Source organism: Choloepus didactylus, chromosome 8, assembly GCF_015220235.1.
Source record: "Choloepus didactylus isolate mChoDid1 chromosome 8, mChoDid1.pri, whole genome shotgun sequence".
Lineage (NCBI taxonomy): Eukaryota > Metazoa > Chordata > Mammalia > Pilosa > Megalonychidae > Choloepus > Choloepus didactylus.
In genome coordinates this window covers 81,951,636-81,974,268 of record NC_051314.1, presented here as the reverse complement: position 1 = coordinate 81,974,268, position 22,633 = coordinate 81,951,636, and the positions used below count along the sequence as shown (strand labels likewise).

Here is a 22,633-nt window from a genome sequence, read left to right as displayed (position 1 = left end):
ACTACACTGTAGTCTATTAAGTGTGCAATAGCATTATGTCTTAAAAAAATGTATATACCTTAATTACAATGTGACACAGAGACATCAAGTGAGCACATACTATTGGAAAAATGGTGCTGACAGACTTGTTCAATGCAGAGTGGTCACAAACCTTCAAACTGTAAAAATTGTAATAGCTGCGAAGTGCAATAAAATGAGGTATGCCTACACATCTTTGGAGTCAAGCTTGTAGTCTCTGTCTTACAGGTTGCTGCCAGGAATCAATTTTTCTTTGCACTTCATTTTATAGGAACTCCTGGCAATGACACCAGGACTAAGCTGATACGTTTGCCCCTCCCACACAAACAAGGACACACACAAATGGACACCACCCCACATACACACAAACACATGTGTATGCATCCACATAACTAACTGGCCTGTGAGAGGCATCCTACAAAGTAATCAAAAGAGATATTTGGACACATGAAGTGATTTTGGTAGTCTGGGTGGCATTTGCAGCTCTGAAGGCAAGAACTTGATGTAATGGTCAGAAGAAGGAGTTGAATTGTGTCCTCCAAAAACTTATGTTTAAGTCTTAATCCCAAGTACCTCAGAATGTGGCCTTATTTGCAGAGAGGGTCACTGCAGATGTAATTAAATTAAGATGAGGTCATACTGGAGTATGGTGGGCCCTTCACCCAATATAACTGGTGTTCTTATAAGAAGAGGAGAAGAGGCAAAGAGACAGACACACAGGGAAGAAGACCATGTGAAGAAGGAGGGAGAGATGGGAATCAGGAAATACTGAGGATTGAGAGATACCACCAAAAGCTAGGAAGAGGCAAGGGAAGATTCTTGAGCCATCAACAAGAACAGAGCCCTGCCAACACCTTGATTGCAGACTTCCAGCCTCCAGAATTAGGAGAGAATAAATTTCTGTTGTTTTAAGCCACCAAGTTTGTGGTAATTTGTTATGGTAGCCCTAGGAAATTAATACAGAGGTGGAAAAGACAAGACTACAGAGTCTGGTATCTCCAGCAGAGTTCACATTATACAATTAATCATTATCAGAATCAAGAAGGAAAATGTGTATTTTAAGCAACTTTCCAGTGAAAGATAAGGACATTCAGATAAAACATACAAACAATCCCTTTACTATAAATATCAACTATAATAGTCTGTGATCTCTCTTTTTTTAATATCATTATTACTATTTTATAGATAAGAAAACTAAGATATTTTATGAAAAATGAAATTCATTGTACCATGCATAATACAGTCAAAGATCTTGAAATAGGTGTCTTACTCATCATTTCACACCTTTAATCAACAAATATTATACCTCTTTTAAAGGAGATGAAAAACTTACACATATTACATTAGATATACTGAAAATAAACATTATTAAACACTATTAAATGATGACTAGCTTTACATTTCTTTAAACTCTTTGCATTAATTAGTACATCAGAGTAAAAATAATTATAGTCTTTGTTAAATTGGTAAGTAGCTTCATACTTCTTCAAAATATTAACTAAAATAGATTTCAATCTGGGGAACAGATAATGCCATTTGGTTTTAAACAGAACTGTATTTTAACCATCAAAGCTAACAACGGCAAGAAAATGACATTATCACTTGAAGGTCGTCTCAAGTCTATTTTACCACCTCATCATGACACCCTAAAATTAATTCCAGCAGAAAGTCTACAGAATTCATGGACCAGCCTGCTAAGCACATCAGGGAATGTCCTAATACACTGGATAGTTAGAAAAACAAAGACAGTAGGACATCTTATTTGAACTTTTGAGATAATAAAACAATATAGAAGTGGGAACCACTGTGAATTTTTCTTCTCATGTTGGTAACAAGAGCATTAATACTATATATTGGTGGCACACTATAAGGTTTAAAGAATAAAATAAGCAAGAGAGTGCAATAATTCACTTGAAATAAGAAAGGCTGTGCTATAACTTTTACAGGCATGAAGTTCCTTCAGTTTCACACAAGTCTGGTCAGCCCTCCTTATTCATTAGGACTACTTCAAATACGCCAGCTTGCAAACAAGCAGCCCTCTACAAATGGTTCTTACCTACGACATACTACTTCAGATAAACTTGTTTATACTTGGAACAGTCACAAAAATACCATAAAGATGGTGATCAAGCATCACTAGTCGGTGAAATTTCTTGCCTTCTTTCATGATTTCTTCAATCTTTTTTTCAGTGGAAAAATGCTTTTCTAAATAGTCTAAATCTTCCAAGTAGAGCTCATCACCTGGTAAAAGCTGGAGTGCCCCACCAGCAGTTAACAATGTGATTGGCAGCCATCCTTCCTTCCCTTCTATTGCACTTTCCAAACAAAATTTGTGCAAGTCAGAAAGACAGGCAAGGTTTTCGGGTCTTCTTATTTCATAGAACTGTGTGAGTGCCAGCCAAATTTCTTTAAAGTTGCCTCTGATGGAGAAGACCACTGGCAGTCCACCACCTCGGTCAAAGCAGGGCAGATGGGCGGTGCCTCCAGCAGGCAGCACAGGAAGAAGGCTGTGTCGAAGTGACGTCCGCACAGTTGCACGAAAGGCAGGAGCCAGGCGCTCCACTCATGCAGCACCCAGATGTCGGGAGTGAAATCCAGGGGTGCACGTAGGTGCAGAAAGTGGCAAGGGTCGCTGAGGTCACTGGCATGCCAGTCAGCCAGACCCCGAGGCAGCTGGAGTGCACGGCTGGGCTGTGACCGGACCACAGCAGCAGCATGCCCGCCTCCTCCTTGTGACCTCTTTTGATCCTTTATGTGTACTTCTACATATTTTATCACGTAAATGATTTCACTTAAATATTTCCATGCACCTATTTGGTTATGTATCACTTCCAATGACAAATGATAAATCATATGTCCAGTGAACTAACACACCACAGTTTTTAAGAGAGAAGGAAAGAATAGATATATGGAAGTACTATGAAGTTAAAGGAGAATAGGATGTGAGACCCGAAGGCAGAAGAATCTTATTCAATAGGTTCCATGCAGTCATATGTCAAAAACTTCAGAGAATAAATGGGTCAGCAATCACTGGGAAAATCATACATTTCACTATAATGTTAATATACTTCTAATCACACTCTAATTCCACTTAGTTATATTTCCACTTTTTACCAATCAATATGGCAACCACTAGACCAAAAGTCCCACTAGCACATGGTACTACACAACGCAAGATACCTAGGTACCATCTTTTCCATCTGGCTTTATGCCTATAAGCTGCCAGATGGATAGAACTTGCACGTATCTATTCTTTCCTTTTCCCTTAAAAACTGTGGTGTGTTAGTGCAGTGGATATTTCACCTATCATTGGAAGTGAAAATACATAGCCAAACAGGTACATGGAAATATTTATGTGAAGTAATTTAAGTGATAAAAATACATAGAAGTAGGAAGGAAAATATGAAGCAGGAAGAAACAGCCCAGAATTCACAAATATGACATTGCATTACCTTTTTGGGCCTACTGGTAGAGGATGCTAAAGCCATGATTTTTTAGGTCTCAATTTTCTAGTTCTGTCTACATTTCTTTTTGGTCCAGAATTAGTTTCTTTTCCCTCTTAAAATCACATTCTTGCTACAAAATGTGGTTGTTTACATCAGAGTTAACCAAATCTCAGCAGCATTCCTAGGCAGATAAAAAACATTTCGGATTAAGACTGAGGCAGTTCCAAAGACGTATCTTCATTTTACTAAGAATTCTTATCTTTTTTTTTTTTTTTACACAGGCAGAGCTCAGCTGTACATACAGCTCTCTCTGCCTAGAAAAGATGCTTAGAAAGTAACAAATCATAGATAGGACTTATTTGACTGATTTGGATTTGAAACATTTACCAAATAATCAGTACTTACTCACTTTTTTATGCTAGGTGTGCATATTAAATGTGTACAGAGATGAAAAGGAAGCAGTTTAGCCTAGTAGTTTAAGAATGCTGAATCTGAAGTCCAACTGCCTGGTTTGTGTTGTAGCTCTACCAGAAAATACTGTGTGACCTTGTAAAAGTTTTTTAACTTATCTGAGCCTTAGTTTCCTCATTTGTAAAATGGAGATAATACTAAATTCTACCTCAGAGGGTTGCTAGGCTTAAAAAAAATAATACCTGTAAAACTCTTTTGCACAGTACATAAGAGCTCAGTTAGCTATTGTTATTCTTGTTGCTATTACACTGATAAAACTAAACAATTTCCTTTGTATTTTTGCTCTCTCACATTTCTCCTCTATGCTCTCTGTATATTATATAAATACATTTCCTCTAAGTTTTTTTATGTATGTGCATACATGACTTGTCAGCCTGAATTGATGTTAATACTGACCATCACACTACAGAGTCTTCCCTAGGCTAAATGTTCATTTTACCACTGAGTCAGTTCAGTCAACAAATGAGGACATTAGTATTGAGGCCAAGACTGGAAGATTCTTACCTGCAACCAAATCTAGAAGGTAAAGAGGCAATGTCTCTATTAAAAGAGATCTTACCCAGTACCAGGGAGCTAGAAACCTAAATAGGTAAGAAGCTTGAGTCCTAGAACTAAAGAAATCAGGTCATTCTTCTTTCCCCACATTTTACCAATATAAATTTTCAGAGCAGGAAAAGGAGGAAAAGCCTTCCTCTTTTTTTTTTTCCCAGAAAGAATTAAGTTAGTTCCAGTGTTTATTGGGGGCCTTCTTAAGATTTAGACTTCTCAACTCGCTTCTAGTAGAAGAAAGTTAGGATAGCACCAAACCAAATTAAGAAGTAGACCTGGTTATCTTTGACATCCTCATAAGTCACAGTGTCTTCTTTGCTTAGGGACCATTCTACCTAATCAGGTTCTCTACTACTATACCCTAACCCCAAATAAAAACTTCCATTCCTACGGTTTCTGCAAAGGAGAGGCTAGGCCTCCCTATGGTTGTGCCTAAGAGCCTCCTCCCGAATGCCTCTTTGTTGCTCAGATGTGGCCCTCTCTCTCTGGCTAAGCCAACTTGAAAGGTGAAATCACTGCCCTCCCCCCTACGTGGGATCAGACACCCAGGGGAGTGAATCTCCCTGGCAACGTGGAATATGACTCCCAGGGAGGAATGTAGACCTGGCATCGTGGGACGGAGAACATCTTCTTGACCAAAAGGGGGATGTGAAAGGAAATGAAATAAGCTTCAGTGGCAGAGAGATTCCAAAAGGAGCCGAGAGGTCACTCTGGTGGGCACTCTTACACACACTTTAGACAACCCTTTTTAGGTTCTAAAGAATTGGGGTAGCGGGTGGTGGATACCTGAAACTATCAAACTACAACCCAGAACCCATGAATCTCAAAGACAGTTGTATAAAAATGTAGCTTATGAGGGGTGACAATGGGATTGGGAAAGCCATAAAGACCACACTCCACTTTGTCTAGTTTAGGGATGGATGAGTAGAAAAATAGGGGAAGGAAACAAACAGACAAAGGTACCCAGTGTTCTTTTTTACTTCAATTGCTCTTTTTCACTCTAATTATTATTCTTGTTATTTTTGTGTGTGTGCTAATGAAGGTGTCAGGGATTGATTTAGGTGATGAATGTACAACTATGCAATGGTACTGTAAACAATCGAAAGTACGATTTGTTTTGTATGACTACGTGGTATGTGAATATATCTCAATAAAATAAAGATAAAAAAAAAAAACAAAAAACCAGAATGATTAGACAAACCCTAAAAAAAAAAAAAAACAAACAAAAAACTTCCATTCCTTTATGTATCCAACATGACTTCTACAGTTAAACTAATTCATACTAAAGTGTGAGTGATAGCCCCCATACTTTTATGGGTGCTTACTAATTTACATGAATCTTTAATTAATGTAGAAGTACAGGGGTTTATTTTTAGGTGGGGAATCTTTCTTGTTGACCTTTAAATTGCACTGATTTTTTTTTTTCAATCGTATATAAGGCTGGTCATGGAAAGGAGAGAAGGACTCTACTGTCATCAACCTCATTAAAAGAAAAGGGGCCACATGTTTTACTTCCTCTTGTTTTGCCCAGCCCTAATATCTTGATTCTCCAGGTAAATCCATTCAGTGTTCATCCTGTCCTTGTACTCAATACCTACTTAAATTCTTAAGAGTTGTATAGAGCTATGGTCTTTGGAGCTATGGCCTCCCACATCCAATTTTCTCTTCCCTTTTATCTGACTATTCCCATTCACATGGTTATCTGCTCATAACTTAAAAAAAAAAAAAATGAAACATTGGTTAATAATCCCCACCAGATACAATGGCTAATAAGAGCCAAGATAAGTTGTACAAGGGGAAGGCAAGAAATAAAAAATACTGGAGGGTTTAATCTCAAGTTGGAAAGGACAGTAACTAAAAAAAAAAGAAAAAGCCTTGAGGAAATGAGGGAAGAAAGTGAAATGACTCTCAGAGTGGCATTTTATAGTGACTGGTATACAAAAACTAAAGCAAATGTTATCTCCCTCAGAGAAAGAGAAGAGGATTCAAGACATTTGTAAGGATTACTGAGATACAGTGTTCATAGATACAGATAAGAAAATCAACACCATTACGCCTCTGGCATAATGAGTGTCACTGTGATGTCTCTCCTTGTAGCTACGGAATCAGAGCTTGTCATGGTAACAAAGTCTGCAACCTGTGCCGGTGCCAATCTTTATGGTGGATTGAGATATTTTTCAGGAAAATCAAGGGATAATTGCCCAGTATCAAAAGATCTGACCTTTGGGAAGAAATAAGAGGCATTCCTTTTGCCACAGGATGATTCTCTCTGGAATAACATAAATGACTCTTCAATAGACCATGTCTTTGATAAGCAGAGCTGCAACTCTGACAGCCAATCTGCTGAATGCTGAACAGAGCACTCAGCTTTCTACAATGACTCAGAGGATACAGCAAGTGTGCAGATTTATTCTGCTTACTTTCCCTACAGAGCCACTCAAGTTTTTCAAAGGCAAAAAGGAAGAACTCTTTCCTTCCAACCCAGGGAATTGCAAATTCCACCTGGGATCTAAAGACAGAGCTATGTTTGCTCAAAATCTGACATCTTCGATGTGAACAAAAAGATTTAAAAGCTGGAACGATGGCTGGCAATTTCATTCTTCAGACCAGAAGTTAGTTCAGCTTTTCAATCTGCCAGCAGAATCAGCAGCCACACAGGGCACATGGTGTGCCAGACTGGAAATGGGCTAATTTCACAAAATTCACCCTCATTCTCTCTGTACTTTCACATGACAATTGCAAATAGTCCAGATTCTTACCAAAGCACAATTTTAGGTAACACATTTTACTGCGCAAAGAAATTTCAAGGTAAAAACACAAAGGCCTTGTTGCAAAGAGATAAACAAAGCTTCCATCCATGGAAGCCCCCAAACGCTTTCCTTCTTGAAATCCTATCCTTAACATGATAATTTTGTGAGAGAAAATTTAAAAAGCAAAATCTCTTTGCCATAAACTATTAACAGCATTTCTCCCTCACAATTCATATGTCATTTCTTAAGGATGAGATTTTGAAAGAGAAAAGGTTTCTACAATCCTAACTCAAAAGTAACAGCCATACTCTTTGATTTAAAGGACAGTCCCTCTGGGGTTAAATAAATTCAACCCTCAACAGACAAAAGAATACTAGGCTAGAGAGCCAAGATACCCAATTTCTTTTTAAAACAGTTTTTTTGCTATCTTATAAATAAAGCAAAAGGGAAAAATAGAGAGGCATAGTTAGTTCTATTTCGATTTTTAAAGACATGTATTGCTGTATTGAGCAAAGGGGGGGAGCCTGGAACAGATACTAGAGCAAGGGATTAATAATAGCAAAACAGCACAGAAAATTATAAGCAGAAAACTGGAATAAGGTAGTGGTGATCCGCACCCCCCCCCAAACTATACAACCCTTTTCACAAAAATTAATGGCAAAAGTACAAAAATAACAATGTTTTGCTTTATTACTAATACTGGCAAACTTATATGTTTTACATTTTTAGACATAACCAAAGGCTTGAAATTTAGCTACATGTCTTCCCACTCTTGCAACTGTTAACCCCTTCCAAGGGGTTTATCATTGGTCAACAACAAATACTGACTCTGATCAAACTCTAATTTGAAAGGGGCACGGTGTTTTATTTAAGTAACTGACATATGGTTTAAAAAAAAAAAAAAAAAGCTTAAGTTTGCCCAGTTCCAGTCCTCTGAATAGAATGCTGAAGTTCTCTTTTTTCTCCTCAGAAGAGCTTCCACAGAGCATCTCTCACACCTTGTTCATAATGTACAATTTATCGGCATTTCTTTTCCTTTCTAAATGGCCGGGAGGGAAGAAGAGCTCCACAGCCACTGTGTGTGTTTAGTAATGGCGCTTTTACTTGTCATTGTACAAAGCCTGTTAAATATTTACAACACAGACAGCAATATCTAGTCCTAAACACCCAGTTGTGAGTTTGAATTTTTTTAGAAATAAATCTATGACAAGTTTTCCCCAGCAAAACGCCAGAAGACTTTACTAACAGCTTCAAGAGACCCAGAGGGTCCAGAGGAGCAGTTACAGGCCATCTGGTGATTACTTATTATTATTTATACAGCACTGTAGATGTACACACAGATGTGTTATGAATCCACATACAGCGTAGACCCTAACAAGGGCTTCAGACAAAATGTGACTGCTGAGCAAGTCAATCTGCATTAAAGAAACACGCTAAACAGAGAGAGGGAGCACATTGGCTGTTTTTTAATCCGCTGCATTAGATGGAAGATTATTTGATAAAAGAATGAAGAATTTTATCTAATGATGACAGTATCTTATAAGTCAACAACCTAGCTGAAATGTGGTTTTGCAAGGGTGGTAAAAGAGGCATTAATGAAGGACAGGCTTTCAAATCCAAAGGGTACTTTATAAACTCAGCAGTTGATAAAAGAAGGGACTAAGAAAGAGCTCCTCTCCTGATTTAGGAAGAAATAGATATAAAGGTATAGAATTTTTTTTTTTTTTCCTACCAGAAATGCTCTGAGAACAGTTTCTGGGCTCTCATCCCAAATATTAATAGTATCCATGGAAAACAGGAGTGAATAACTGAAAAATTTTCCCCTGATTTCCTGGATATAGTTCCAATTAAGTTCATACAGCCTTTTTTCTTTTTCTGGCAGACTGGAGCAAGGATGCTTTAAATCTACTATGCTCTTAGTAACATAACAATAAATATATCATGAAAAAACTAAAATAACCAACCACATGTTTCAAAGGTTAAGTGCCAAGAGTGCCAGTTCTGGTGTTAAGAAATTTGGGTTTAATTCCTCACTCTTAACACCTCTAAATTTTTTTATCCCAGTCCCAATTTTATCTATATGATGCATTAACAGTTGTCTGCTTCCATCACAGGGTTACATAAAACTGCAGCATACTCAGAGTGGACTGAAAGTTATTGCAAAATCAACATATTATTACAAAAAATAAGGTTAGCATTTGGCTTAATTGTGTATAATGCAGAGTATTTTCAGCTGCCTGACAGCATGTACATGCTCTTACCAGATGGGAACTAGATGAATTATTGAATAAAACATGAATTATTAAATCAAAATTTGAATTTTTTTTAAACTCTTGGCAGGGGGTGAAGAAGACAGGCTTATTTGTTTGCCTGAAATTGCCCTCACCTGTCGAAGCATGTAAACATACTATATACCTACCAGAGCCATTTCTTCCCCTGGTTATTCTCCAATTCAAGATGCTCCCCTAACATAAAGAATTAATAATCAGCATGAACTCATTCTTTCTTGCTTTTCTTTTGTGAACATGCCAGGTAATAGGGAAACTTGCCAAAGAGATAGAATTAAAGATCCAGAGTCCCATAGCACCAGTATGGCCCATTTAATGGAAGGGCTGGGATAACAGGAATAATCTCTATACATTTGTGTTATATAGGCAATAAAACATATACCTTTGCAGCATGCCAGCATTTAACCAATCATACGAGCTATTTGTTGCCTCATATATTACAAAGCAATAGAGATTTAAGGGATAATGTTCATGGAGGCAGAGGATACAAAGCAATAAACAGCTTTGGAGGTTGGTTTAATGCCAAGTGAAGCCAGGACTAAAGCACCATAAACATTATTCCTATTATACGACAAGATAAGGAAGTACAAGAAGCTGTACCTCAATCCCACCACAGCTAGGGCTCTATCACTATTCTTGGCCTTAGAAAGGGAAAGCTAGGCCCTGGAGGTCTATAAGCTAGTTATATATTTCATGCCACAATTAGAAAGATATGAACAGAACCTCAACCTGTACCTTAATGGCCTCTGAGAGAATAAGAGAAGATCGTGTAGTAAATATCCTCAGGGGAAAAAAAGAGTAACAGTACCTTAAGGTCAGACTGGACAAAGAAATAATCATATGATTTCTTCTTAAAAGGACAGAGATGATACTGAATGGTTATGACAGAAAACTTTCTCAATGTCTCATAATGGAATGTTACAAGCTGTTCATTATTAGTAGTATCTCCTCAAAGGAAATGTGTTCCTATTCTCAAGGATATACATAATCCAAGTAAAAAGCTGATAAAAAACCAGCTTCTGTTCAAAGACTTGATAATGGTAACCAAAAGGACTACTGAAATCTGCATAATTTGGATTGCAAACCATTGTCATGTGACTGAGAGGGAGGTATAAGAATATGAGATTTGTTGCCTCCTGGTAATAGAAACTGGGCAAAAAGCATCCAAAAAATAAGTTATCTGTTATCTAAAGTTATCTTTATATCTAAAGATATATAAAATATATATATTTATATAACTTATCTATATACATTATCTAAACTGCCCATGTGAAATAATATTCAAATTCAAAACTATTGACAGGGACATAATTATTTCTGCTTCCACATACAATAGAACACCTTTATAATCTATCTTCAATTAAAAGAGCCCCCCAAAGCATTAAAAACTGAGACGACTTCCCAGATTCAGTAGTAAACTATATTACTACTATTTTAACAGTAACACAGAGGCAAAGCCATTTTACAGTCACAATGTTTGTAAATAGATGCTATCCTGTTAACATTTCAAAAACCCACACAATTCTGCCAACAGGGTATCTGGAGCAATGTTTGCCTTAACAACTCTAACCCATTCTCAGGAGGCAGCTCTATCAACTACTCCTGCTACCACATTCCAGAGAGAGGTATTAGCAGGAATATTGCTTTCCCCCAGTTCCTCTTCATGAGGGTGATGAGGCCTCCAGAGAACTAGAGTCTTAGCAGGAGAATAGAGGGCTCAAAACACCCTATCACCTGTTTTTTCAGATAAGAATACAGACAGCACAACCTTCAGCAGCCATCTTTAAAAAAATAAAAAAGTACATGCAGCATATTTAGAACTCAGCTGTGTCACATCAGACTTACTGTTGGGAAGTGGATCATGAACAGAATCCAAAAATAACAGCCATTAAAGACCTAGCAACCAAAACATGTTTATGTATCCACTGAAAGCCTGGTGGTTTTGATTATATGGTGGAGAGCATAAGCCACTAGTCTATTTTAGGTGAATTTTCCTTTCACCTTCCCTTAATACAGAGGTGTAGGGTGATTTCTGAGTTTAGGGGTATCTATGGTAAAATGTGAGCAGGGAACAGATATTGAAATAATACAAGATTCCTATAGTTGTTAGGATTCCTATAGTTGTTTTTTACGAATTAGTCTCTTGAATTTATTTCTCTTGAATTAAAATTTGCTTTCATTCTTTCTTTATCTGGTAGAAGTCAATGCTTTTTGAGACATCTATGATAGTAAGTTCTAAATAACATCCTGCAAAAATTATTGTGGTCCTTATTACACCTCATTTTTATTATTATTCTACCATTTCTGGAATGTAGAATTTGAATCAATGACGACTTGAAGGTCTCAAGGTAGCTCCAGAATGAAACCATTCTCAAGTTGGAGGACAGGACAAAAGTAGTTCACGTTATCAACCTTATATTCTCTGCCAGATTTTCACTATTTCATATAACATAAAGCAATTACAATAAATTTTGTAGAGATCCTACTCTGGAGTTATTTGTTACCAGATACTGGGAGAAACTTGGAAAGAGAATAAATACAACTAAAGAACTATAATCTCACCTGACCATAAATTTCTGACATGCAAAAGGGGTATAGAGATGAACTGTGCTACTTCTTCAGCTTTCTATCCTTTTTCTACAAAACAAGTAACTTGAATCCAAAAGAGGAAGGTAGCAATCTCCTTGAGTTCCACACTCACCTTCCCACTAAGGAATAAAAGGACCTATGCCAGAAATTATAATGAATCCTAATAACCAAAATACCTATAAATAATTCAGAAATCAGAGGGAGAGGTAGGGGAAGGAAAAGGCTTATCACAAACAGAACACAAGAAAATAGGATGAAGCAAAATAAAAAGTCCCTACTGTTTTCCTAGTCAAAAAAAAAGGGGGGGGGAGGGGAGGAACAAATCCCAAATCACCCTTCTGGGAATTCACGAATTTCAGTGAATATTACTCTTTTCTGGTAAGATGGCTTCAAAGACCATATTTATTTCTTTCTTCCTTACAGAGCATAACAGATGCTTTTCTGTGTGTATTGCTTTATTTTTATCACCCATTTTATTTCTTGAGAAGTCTTTTTCCACGTGGTTTAAGCATACAACATATAAGAGGGGTTATAGGTCAAGAAAATACTGCATAATTCTGGTATGAGAGATAGGAAGGTTAAATCAATACTTTTTCCAATACTCCAAAGTTTACTGATAAACAAATTGAGCAGCTTAAGCAGTAAGTCAAGAAAAAAAATTGCAAACGTGAGAAAAATAAACCTTTTCACCAAATATGCAGGTTTTTAAGTAAAGGAGAAAAGCGAAAGGACATCAAGGTATTGGTTACAGGAGTCATAATAAATACTATTATCAACAAATCCATGCACAAAAATTTGGAGGGGTCAGGTTCAGACATGTAGTCTAATAAAGCTGTCTGAAAAGTGAAGAAATTCTTCCTATTTTCCCAACTGGCTTCTATTATAGAAAAATAAGATATAAACCACATGGGAAAAATACAGTCAATAATAAAGTTGAAAACTTTGATGAGAAAAGAAATACATGCTAGGATGCTGAATAGTGCAGAATACAATGGCTTTTTGTCTTTTCTGAAATTTTCAGCATTTACCGGAATTTGGAATCTCTCCTCTGCCCATTCCTTGTCACCATCCCATCTCATCCATGTGTCCAATTCTTAGGAATCTCAGGAACTTCACTTCCTCTTTTTTGTCTAAGCATCTGCAATGTTTAATAGAACTAGTCTGCAATCTCACATGCCACCAGTAAGTGTCACTGGACAATCACATGACATAGTCCGAAATGAAAAGAAACTAAACCCTCTACGCTCTATAAAATGAATTAATGAGGGCAAATAAGTCTTTCTTTGTACTCCTGTATTCCTTTGTGGAACAGGGGAGTAGAGGAAGGTCTAGGAAGAAGAGTTAATAAAATGCAAAATGAAAAAAAAGTTTCAACAAAATTTCTTTATTAAAAAAGCATATGATGAAAAATACCTGAGACAATGTTATACACATGCAAACAATTAAGTGACATTTGACACAAAGATGATGCATTTCAAGGCATTAGGAAAAATGGCTGAGAAACCTTCTAGTTTATACAACGTTGTAAGATCTCCTGAGTTCTAATGTTGGATTTGTCTTTCCTAGATACATAGCTGTCTTAACTGCTAGCACTGATTTTCTGGGTCAACAGTCGAAAGAAACAAAAAATCCATGACTTTTTCTTATTTAAAAGATCCAAACAGACTCTGACAAGTTGGAGTTCACAATGAATGGGTGCATTCTCAACTGCCTCTCCAAATATGCTAAAAACATTTTTAGATCCATGCTTGCTTTGTATTCAGATAGCTAGCTTTAGAAAAGAGGAGAGAGCAACATGTATTCTTCAACACTGTGTGCTGGGAAACAAACACCAGTAGAATAGCAATATGAAAGAGAGCAAGGCAGATTTCATTATGGTAGAGTACCTACACTTCCTCATAACTTGGATTTACACACTGCAAATCCTCTGATCTGATTACCTCCAGTGATCACGTAAAATACCGGCTTTAAACTCTTTGCCTTAGTGATAAAACAGCCACTTTGATTCACAACAAGACATTCACAATAAAGTATATTGTAAACGTACCTGTCCACAGCCTGGGGCATTGCACACAAACGGTCTGTCGTCTCCCATATTTCATATAGCAGAGCAAAGCTGAAGAGGGGGAAGCAGGGGGGAAAAGTTATGTTAAATATGCTGAAGCAAAAAAAAAAAAAAAAAAAAAAATTGCTTCAAAAATATCAAGCCTAAGAACAGGTGTTCCAAGAATGCCATCTATCAAAGCTGTAAACACAGGCTTCTTTGGGGAGACCCAATAAACAGGTGGCATATATAATCTACTGTGCCTCAACTGAAACTTTTAATTAGAAAAATCTAGACTTAAATAGTCGATGAATTTCAAACCTTTTGCTAGATTTTCCCTCTTTCTGTTATAGTATATAACACACTTCTCCAGTCTGAATTATAACCAGTGCAGTTTCCCATGTCAATAAATCCAGTGAACGCTCAATGCGGAAGCCATATTTCTGAACTAGAGAAGACCAAAATTTGTCATTTAATTAATTAAGGGATTATAGGAGGGGTGCTCCATTTTACAGGGCCATAATCTGGCTCCCTGGTGTACAAACTACAAGACTGTTGGCAAGGGCCGTTTATCCCAGATTATTGCCAAAGAAAACAAAGCACCCATCCTATTGGGCTACACAGGAAATGATTTTCATTAATAAAAAAATAAAAATAAAAACCTTCTCTCCCCACTGGGAGCCTCCTTTTCCCCCCACCAATCGTCTGTGGCAAATGGAGAAATATCGGTGCCCTTCCCCCTTCTGATTCTATTTATGGCTAGGTTTTTAAAAGCTGCAATAAAACAAATGCTGGCTCTTTGGGGGTTTACTGGGTGAATATGTTCCGGCTGTTTGTGCTGCTCTCCGCCAGAGTTCTTGGGCTGCACTGTTGCAGCCAACAGATGTGTGCTGCTGCAGGGGATAAAAGAAATGGCACTAAAAAGCATCACCATCCACCCCCTCTATTTCTCTGAAGAATTTAACAGGGTTGATACTTTTTTGTTTTGTTTTGTTTTTTAATTATTGAAGCTAAACTCCTGAAATGTTGATTGAAATTGTTTACTAAAGAACAGTAACTCTAATCTGAATGTGTTGGGGAGACTTCTCATATCCCAACTAAGAATAAAAAGAGCGGTGGAGACAGTAAAGGATAAGAAATGTATATAGTAATAAAAAATATTCCCAAAAGATAAACAGTATTTTAGTAGGGTGGAAGAGAAAGAGAGAAAAAAACACAAAAACAGCATATAATTTATAGAACAAAATTCTAAAGGACATTTTCAAACATCCTTCCATAAGAGAGGAAGGTATATGAAAAAGGATAACAAGGGAAGATAAGAGAAGAACTATAATTTGAATTTGCCTGGAAACGACTGTAGAACTATAATCAAATTTCAAATTTTTATCCTGGAGAAAAACCAAAATATCAGGTTAACTTCAGTCAGGCCTACAGTAAAATAAAATGTTAATATGCTGGACTGAATCTGGTGATCAAAAACCACACTTAAAACTCATAGTGGCTAGGTAACATCTCTTCTACTCTCTAAAGACTCAATCTGGGGTCAGAAACCAGTACTTCTGTTTGTCTGATCAGTAATTCCACAACTAATCGGTGTTTAAAATTGTGGGGTGCCCCATGAAATAGGAAGGGCTTCAATGGTCATCTTTCAGTATGATAGGAACTGGGTCTGACTATGAAGGCAACTGATGCTGCAGCATTGCTGTAATGTAAGAGAGCCTGTAAGTACATACGTGTACACAGATTTATATCACAGTTAGCCAGGATAAATTGCTTCAATAAATTCTGTTCCTAGGAGACGGCAGCTCAAGCTGATGATTGGGTACTGGGAAAAACGAGGGCTTCATTCTTCTTACACAGCTCCAGGACAAACGGGTTTTCTGATTTGTTTGTTTTAAATACGTAATTTTTTAGCACTTTCTGGAATTATGACATAATGCAAAAAATAAATGCAAATAAATAAATGCAAAGAACAAGGCCATTATGACTAAAAACTAAAACTCTATCAGAGCATTTTTGGAAAGCAGTTCATCTCTGGAAAATTCTAACAACTGCTGGGCTGAAGATAATTTCACTTCCAAGTCCCAGATCCTGTTTTCCTAATATATTTGTGAAATGAGAATTTTATTTCAACAAGGTCCTCTAATGTAGGAAGTAAACAACAAGCACTACACCAGACAAAACACAAGGCCTACGCAGGATTCCTTAACCCTTATCTTGGTTCTGTGATTTGGTTCTAAGTTTTCTTACTTTTCTTTCTATTTAGAAGGGGAAAAGGGTCCTGAGGAATGGGAGAGCAATGGTATAAGAAGTGATTATATAAATTCTTCAAACAATATAATTTAACTTGGCTTTACAAAATCATGTCACAACATATGGTTTCCAAATTTTATTTAATGACCTCCTTACTAGGAAATGGATATGAAAAAATCATGATTTTCTAAAAGAAATAAAAAAACAGCAAAAAAATTAGGGGGGGAGGCAGAGTATTAAAATATAACAGAAGTATTTTCAGGGTTATTAAATATGCAAATCTGACAGTCACCAAGGAGGATTTCCTGCTTCCTTTCCATTTGCTTGCCTTTGTTTTGCTATTTTCACCAAAGGGATCACAATGGGAGGAAGAAGGTCCTCTTTCTTAAAACACCCACAATTATTCTTAAATCATTCCCTCAATCTCTTGCCCTGTCATTTCCATAATTCTTGCTTTTTAAAAAGTTTCCCTTAAAAATTAATTGTTAAAGTGATTTGATTCTTTCAAAATGTTAAATATTTAATAATGATAATAATGGTCTGTCTCCTCATGGAAAAAAAATCTGGCTAACATCTTTTAAAAAAATTTCTCCTTCATTCCCAGCCTGCTGCATCAATTGCTACAGACAGAGAATACCACTGCTTATTTCTACCTGACAAAAAACAAGTCTCTAATTATAAAAGGTCAAATTGATGCCATCTCAAAACAAAAAACAACACATTTCTGAGGTATAAACATACTGAGATAAAAAGTGAAATCTTCTTGAATAATGATGCTGCCACTCACTGGAATTTAACTCAGCCTATTTGTAACTGTACTGCTTGACAAGTAGATCATGGTACTGGGCATGGCACTCAAGGTCTATCATCTACTTCTCGGATCTATTCTTCAGGCATAACTCAAACATAATATAGAACTAAACAATAAATAACAGGAATGGGATACATACATTAAGAGGCAGTGCCAAGGGGAAGTGAGATGCTTTCATTAGGGATCTTAGAACAGGAAAACACAGACGTATAAAAAGGCTATCCTAGAGGCCAAGGTCTGTGGAAAGAAAGGCTCATATACTAGGAATCATCAAAATACACAATGATACAAATTAGTATTTCTCCCAAGAGAAAGTTATCCAAATGCTGGGAGAGAAATGAAGAAAAACCAAGGTTTAGAGAATTGTTTTTAGTAACTGGAATGATTTCACAGAATCTACGTCAAATAGCCAGAGGTAAGATTCCGAAATGGTTGTGTATCAGTGTGCAAGGTATATATCTATATTATCTTTATATCTCTCTCTTTCTCTCCATCTCTCTCTCTACCAAAAGGGATGTATTTTTTAATAGAATGAGGATGAAGTCTGTCACTGCGGTTGACAAAGTCAATTCTCTGAACCTGGTTGTGATAATTTCTTTAGGAACTAACTAATGACACCAAGAAGATGGCCCAACTTTAAGTAGAAATAAAAGCCAAGTACAAACACACACAGGGGCCTGTTCTTTAGGTTCCTAATGACAAAAACCAGATATTGCTGATACAAAAAACGAGAAGGGCATATGTACCATAAAAATCAAACACTCATAAAAATCTGTAAGTTTAGACCAGCTGTCTTTCAATCATTCAAAAAACAGGACTAAAGAACTATTAAGTGCCAGGCAAAGTAGATATAAAAATAAAAGGACATAGTTCTGTAAGTTTACTCTCAAGTTTCAAAAACAACCCTACAAAAAAAAAAAATAAAGTTTCATTTATCTGGCATGAAAGAATCCAGGTAAGTGGCAAGAATGATGGCTTAATTTACAAGCTAATTAGTCAAAAGTTGATTAGTTTATTTAGACCCCTTGCTAATTTTCCTGTGTATTCTCACTTACTGAATTCTTTTGCTAGTAACTCCAGAGTATAGACAAGAACACAAAAAAGATGGATTTAACAGTCTTGGTAAAAGATGTGACAAAAAAGAAGTCTGCAATTTAAACATCACAATTTACTTTTAGGATGATATACATTTAGTCAGTTTTTAAATTCATTAATTTACCAAACATTTATTTTGTGCCTACCATATGTTCTAGGCTCCAGGAATTCAATAGTAAAAGAGACAGACACGGTTTCTGCCCTCATAGAGCTTACTTACATATATTTTTTTCTTATATTCTAAACAGGAAGAGAAAAACAATAATCAAGTAAACAAAATAATTTTAAATGAATAGCAGATAACTGCTATGAAATAAATGAAATGGTATGTGTTAGTGAGTAGGTGAGGGCTTCTTTCATTTCATGAATAAAATAGGGAACGGCTGTAGTTTATTATCTGTCTCCAAAAGGGGAACGGAGTAGAATGCAGAGATCTAGGTTAAAACTTCAGAAAGTTTTTCCTGTCACAACACCATAGGTGTTCAATAAATATTTAATGATTTAACCTTGAGTTGATATTCAAGTATACTTTGCTGAAGTTTTATATTAAACTTCAAGTTTTTGCAGAAAGCTGCTGGGTCCGTGAAACATGTTATACAGGTATATATGTACTTAAGGCTATACATATCTAAGGCATGTTTTAAATACACACTTACAACTACTTTGTGTCTAAGTCACATTACACGACTTCACCCAACCAATTCAATTTTTTTCTTACCATTCAAATAACAGAGGAAACTCTATAGTTTTGGGTTAGAGTGCTAAAAATGGGGAGGAGGAAGGTTATTTGTTAAATTAACCCTTAAATGAACCTTGAAAACAAAACCTCAGTCAGAGCTATTAAAATATGTATTCAAGTACAAAAGAATGCCTGCCAATCAAGGACGCAGAAGAAAGGGCACCTTTATATGGCAATTTTGAGAGTACATACTTGGACAATCTTTCTGGAAAGCAATCTGGCAATATTTCTTAAGTGTCTGAAAATGTTTTATATCCTTCAAACAAATCATTCTTTCAGGACTTTATTCTGAGAATAAAACAGATACTTGGACCATTTATATACTGAAATGTATATCACAGTCATATTTATAACAGAAGGAAAACAAAACAACCAGTAACTAAACTAAATGTTTAAAAAGAATGGATAGAATCAAAGAGGACCCCTATCTCACACCTTATACAAAAATTAATTCCAAATGGATCAAAGACCTAAACATAAGCACTAAGACCATAAGACTCTTAGAAGAAAATGTAAGGCAAAATCTTAAAGATCTTGAGATAGGAGGTGGTTTCTTAGACCTCACACCCAAAGTGCGAGCAACCAAAGAACCAATAGACAAACGGGATCTCCTCAAAATCAAACACTTTTGTACACCAAAGGACTTTGTTAGAAAAGTAAAAAGGCAGCCTACACAATGGGAGACAACATTTGGAAACCACACATCAGATAAGGGTTTAATATCCCGACTATATAAAGCAATCCTACAACTCAACAACAGAAAGACAAACAACCCAATTTTTAAAAAATGGGCAAAAGACATGGACAGACACTTTTCCAAAAAGGAAATACAAATGGCTCAAAAACATATGAAAAATGTTCAACTTTACTGGCTATTAGGGAAATGCAAATCAAAACCACAATGAGATATCATCTCACACCTCCCAGAATGGCCATTATCCAAAAAACAGAAAATTACAAGTGTTGGAGAAGATGTGAGAAAGAGGCACACTGACTCATTGTTGGTGGGAATGTAGAATGGTGCAACCAGTCTGGAAGATAGTGTAGAAGTTCCTTCAAAAACTAAGTATAGACTTGTCATATGACCCAGCTATTCCACTGCTAGGTATATACTCAAAGGAACTGAAAGTTAAGACACAAACGGACATTTGTAAACTGATGTTTACTGCGGCATTTTTCACGACTGCCAAGAGATAGAAGCAGCCCAAATGCCCATCAATGGAGAAGTGGATAAACAAACTGTGGTATATACACGTGATGGAATATTATGCAGCTGTTAAGACAGAACAAAGACATGGAACATATAATAATGTGGACGAACCTTGAGGACATTATGTTGAGAGAAGTTAGCCAGAAACAAAAGGACAAATACTGTATGGTCTCACTAATATGAACTAACATTAATGAACAAACTCTGAGAGTTAAAAGCTGATATCACAGGCTACCAGGAGATAGAAAGAGGGTAGAGATTGGGCATTTGATGCTGAAGGACTACAGAATGTTCAGCAGGATTGATTGTTTAGATCCAGAAATAGACAGCATAATACTGTGTGAAGGTAGCACAATATTGTAAGTACACTGAATAAAGATGTCTGTGAGTAAAGCTGGAAAAAGTAGGATAGGGGAATGTATGACACCAGAGGTAAAGATAGATGATAAAGACTGGGACTGTAAAGTCTGGCAAAAACTGGAGTGGCCAATGACTGTCACTAAATGTATAAATATAAAAATGTTTTCACATGTGGGAGAACAAATTAATGTTAACCATGCAGTGTTGAAAAAGGGATGGTATTTGGGAAAAGACACAATCAAAGCAAACTGGAGTCTATGGTCAACAGTAACATTGTAATATGCTTCCATTAAATGTAACAAAGGCAATATACCAAAGAAAAATGTGTATGAGAGGGGGATATAAAGGAGGGATATGGGATTCTTGGTAGTGGTGCTGTTTTCTGTCATTATTCTGTTGTATTGCATGACATTTTATTTTTCTTTTTATTATCTTTTTTACTATTGGAAAAAACAAAAAACAAAAAACAAAAAACCCACAACTTTTTCATAGTAATATGTTCAAGTGCTGACTGTGGTGATAAATGTACAACTATATGATGATACTGTGAACAAGTGACTGTACACTGTGGATAATTGTATGGTATATGAATATATCTCTATAAAATTGTAGGAAAAAATATAATAGGAGTAAAAGTGCTGGAGAAAACATGGAGAGAGGGATGTACCTATCTAATGTGGATGCGGAGGCAGAATGGTGTAGCCTTTCTGGAGGTCAGTGTGGTGATTCCACAAGAAGCTAAATATGTGGGGGCCATAAGGTCCTGCAACCTCATTATGGAGTAGGTACTTGGAAGATCTGAGAGCAGAGACATGAATGGACATTTGGTGTTTCCCTAAACATCTGGTGTTTATAGAGGCAGTATTTATGATTTGCAGTGGGTGGAGGTGGCCTAAGGGTACACTGACTGAGGAACAGAATGGTGAACTGTGGTGATGCATACAATGGAATACTGAGCAACTATCAGAAGGAGTGAAGCTGTGAGACACCCAACAAGGTGAATGGATCCTGTAGACAGCATTTTGAATAAAGGCAAACACTAGAATGCCTCACCAATATGGACTAACTTACAAGATGTAAACTCAGAACTGAATCTTAGAGCACAACCTAAAGGGAATGATTATTGTAATGGTCCCTAAATTGTAAGCTCTTACAGCAGTCAAATCTATTCCTGAATTGTAATGTCTATCTCCAAACTCTGAGATGTTGATCCCTTTGTGTATAACCTGATTGGTCTCTGGAACACTAGGTATCTGTGTGACACCTGAAACTCAGAGCTAGAGCTCGGCAGATATGAATGTCAGTATTAACGTATACAGCAACTGTTTAAAAAAAAAAAAAAAAAAAACAGCTGAAAAAGAGCCCAGACTTCAATTAGAGATATGAATGACGCAGATCTGGTTAAGACTAAGGCAAATCGGGCCAAAGGGTAAAGGCTGAAGCTGACTGTGTGTTAAAACTTCAACTTCCATGTGAGACCAAGGGAAGAGATGTTTATTTGGTGTAGGATCTATATTCTCTAAACAATATAGCTTCTACAGTCAGTTTGTTCAAACACCACAATTACATTGAACTTTGAACAGGAAGTGAGATATGGTAGGTGTGTATAAGTTAGAGGGAAAAGCAACACATCCCAAAGTAATTTGGGCGGAGAATCAAAATATATATGCAGGGCTCCCTTGAGGAGCTGGGGGAAAATGTGGAAGTGTTGGACTTCCTCACCTGGATTGTTGCTGATGTCCTCACAAACATTGAGGACTGACGGCTTGGTATGCTGAGCCCTCTGTCTTGGGGCTTGCCCTTATGAAGCTTGTTACTGCAAAGGAGAGGCTAAACCTGCTTATATAATTGTGCCTAAGAGTCTCCCCTGAGAGCCTCTTTGTTGCTCAGATGTGCCACCCCCCGCCAACTATGCCGCCTCAGCAGATGATCTCACTGCCTTCCCCTCTACGTGGGACCTGACTCTCAGAGGCGTAAATCTCCCTGGCAACACAGGATATGACTCCTGGG

At 36.8% G+C, this 22,633-nt stretch overlaps 1 protein-coding gene and 1 pseudogene across 2 annotated transcripts in view; both read right to left on the bottom strand.

Annotated features, from left to right (window-relative positions):
* The window catches only part of LOC119541239 (cyclic AMP-dependent transcription factor ATF-7), an 83,528-nt gene that overhangs the window by 48,763 nt on the left and 12,132 nt on the right, over positions 1-22,633 (bottom strand). For both annotated transcript variants that reach the window (XM_037844986.1, XM_037844987.1), the window contains exon 2: positions 14,159-14,227. In XM_037844986.1, coding sequence (XP_037700914.1) covers positions 14,159-14,206 — 48 coding nt within the window. In that variant the 5' untranslated portion in view covers positions 14,207-14,227. The remainder of the gene's footprint in view (positions 1-14,158; positions 14,228-22,633) is intronic.
* On the bottom strand, positions 2,058-2,871 carry LOC119541567 (annotated as a pseudogene).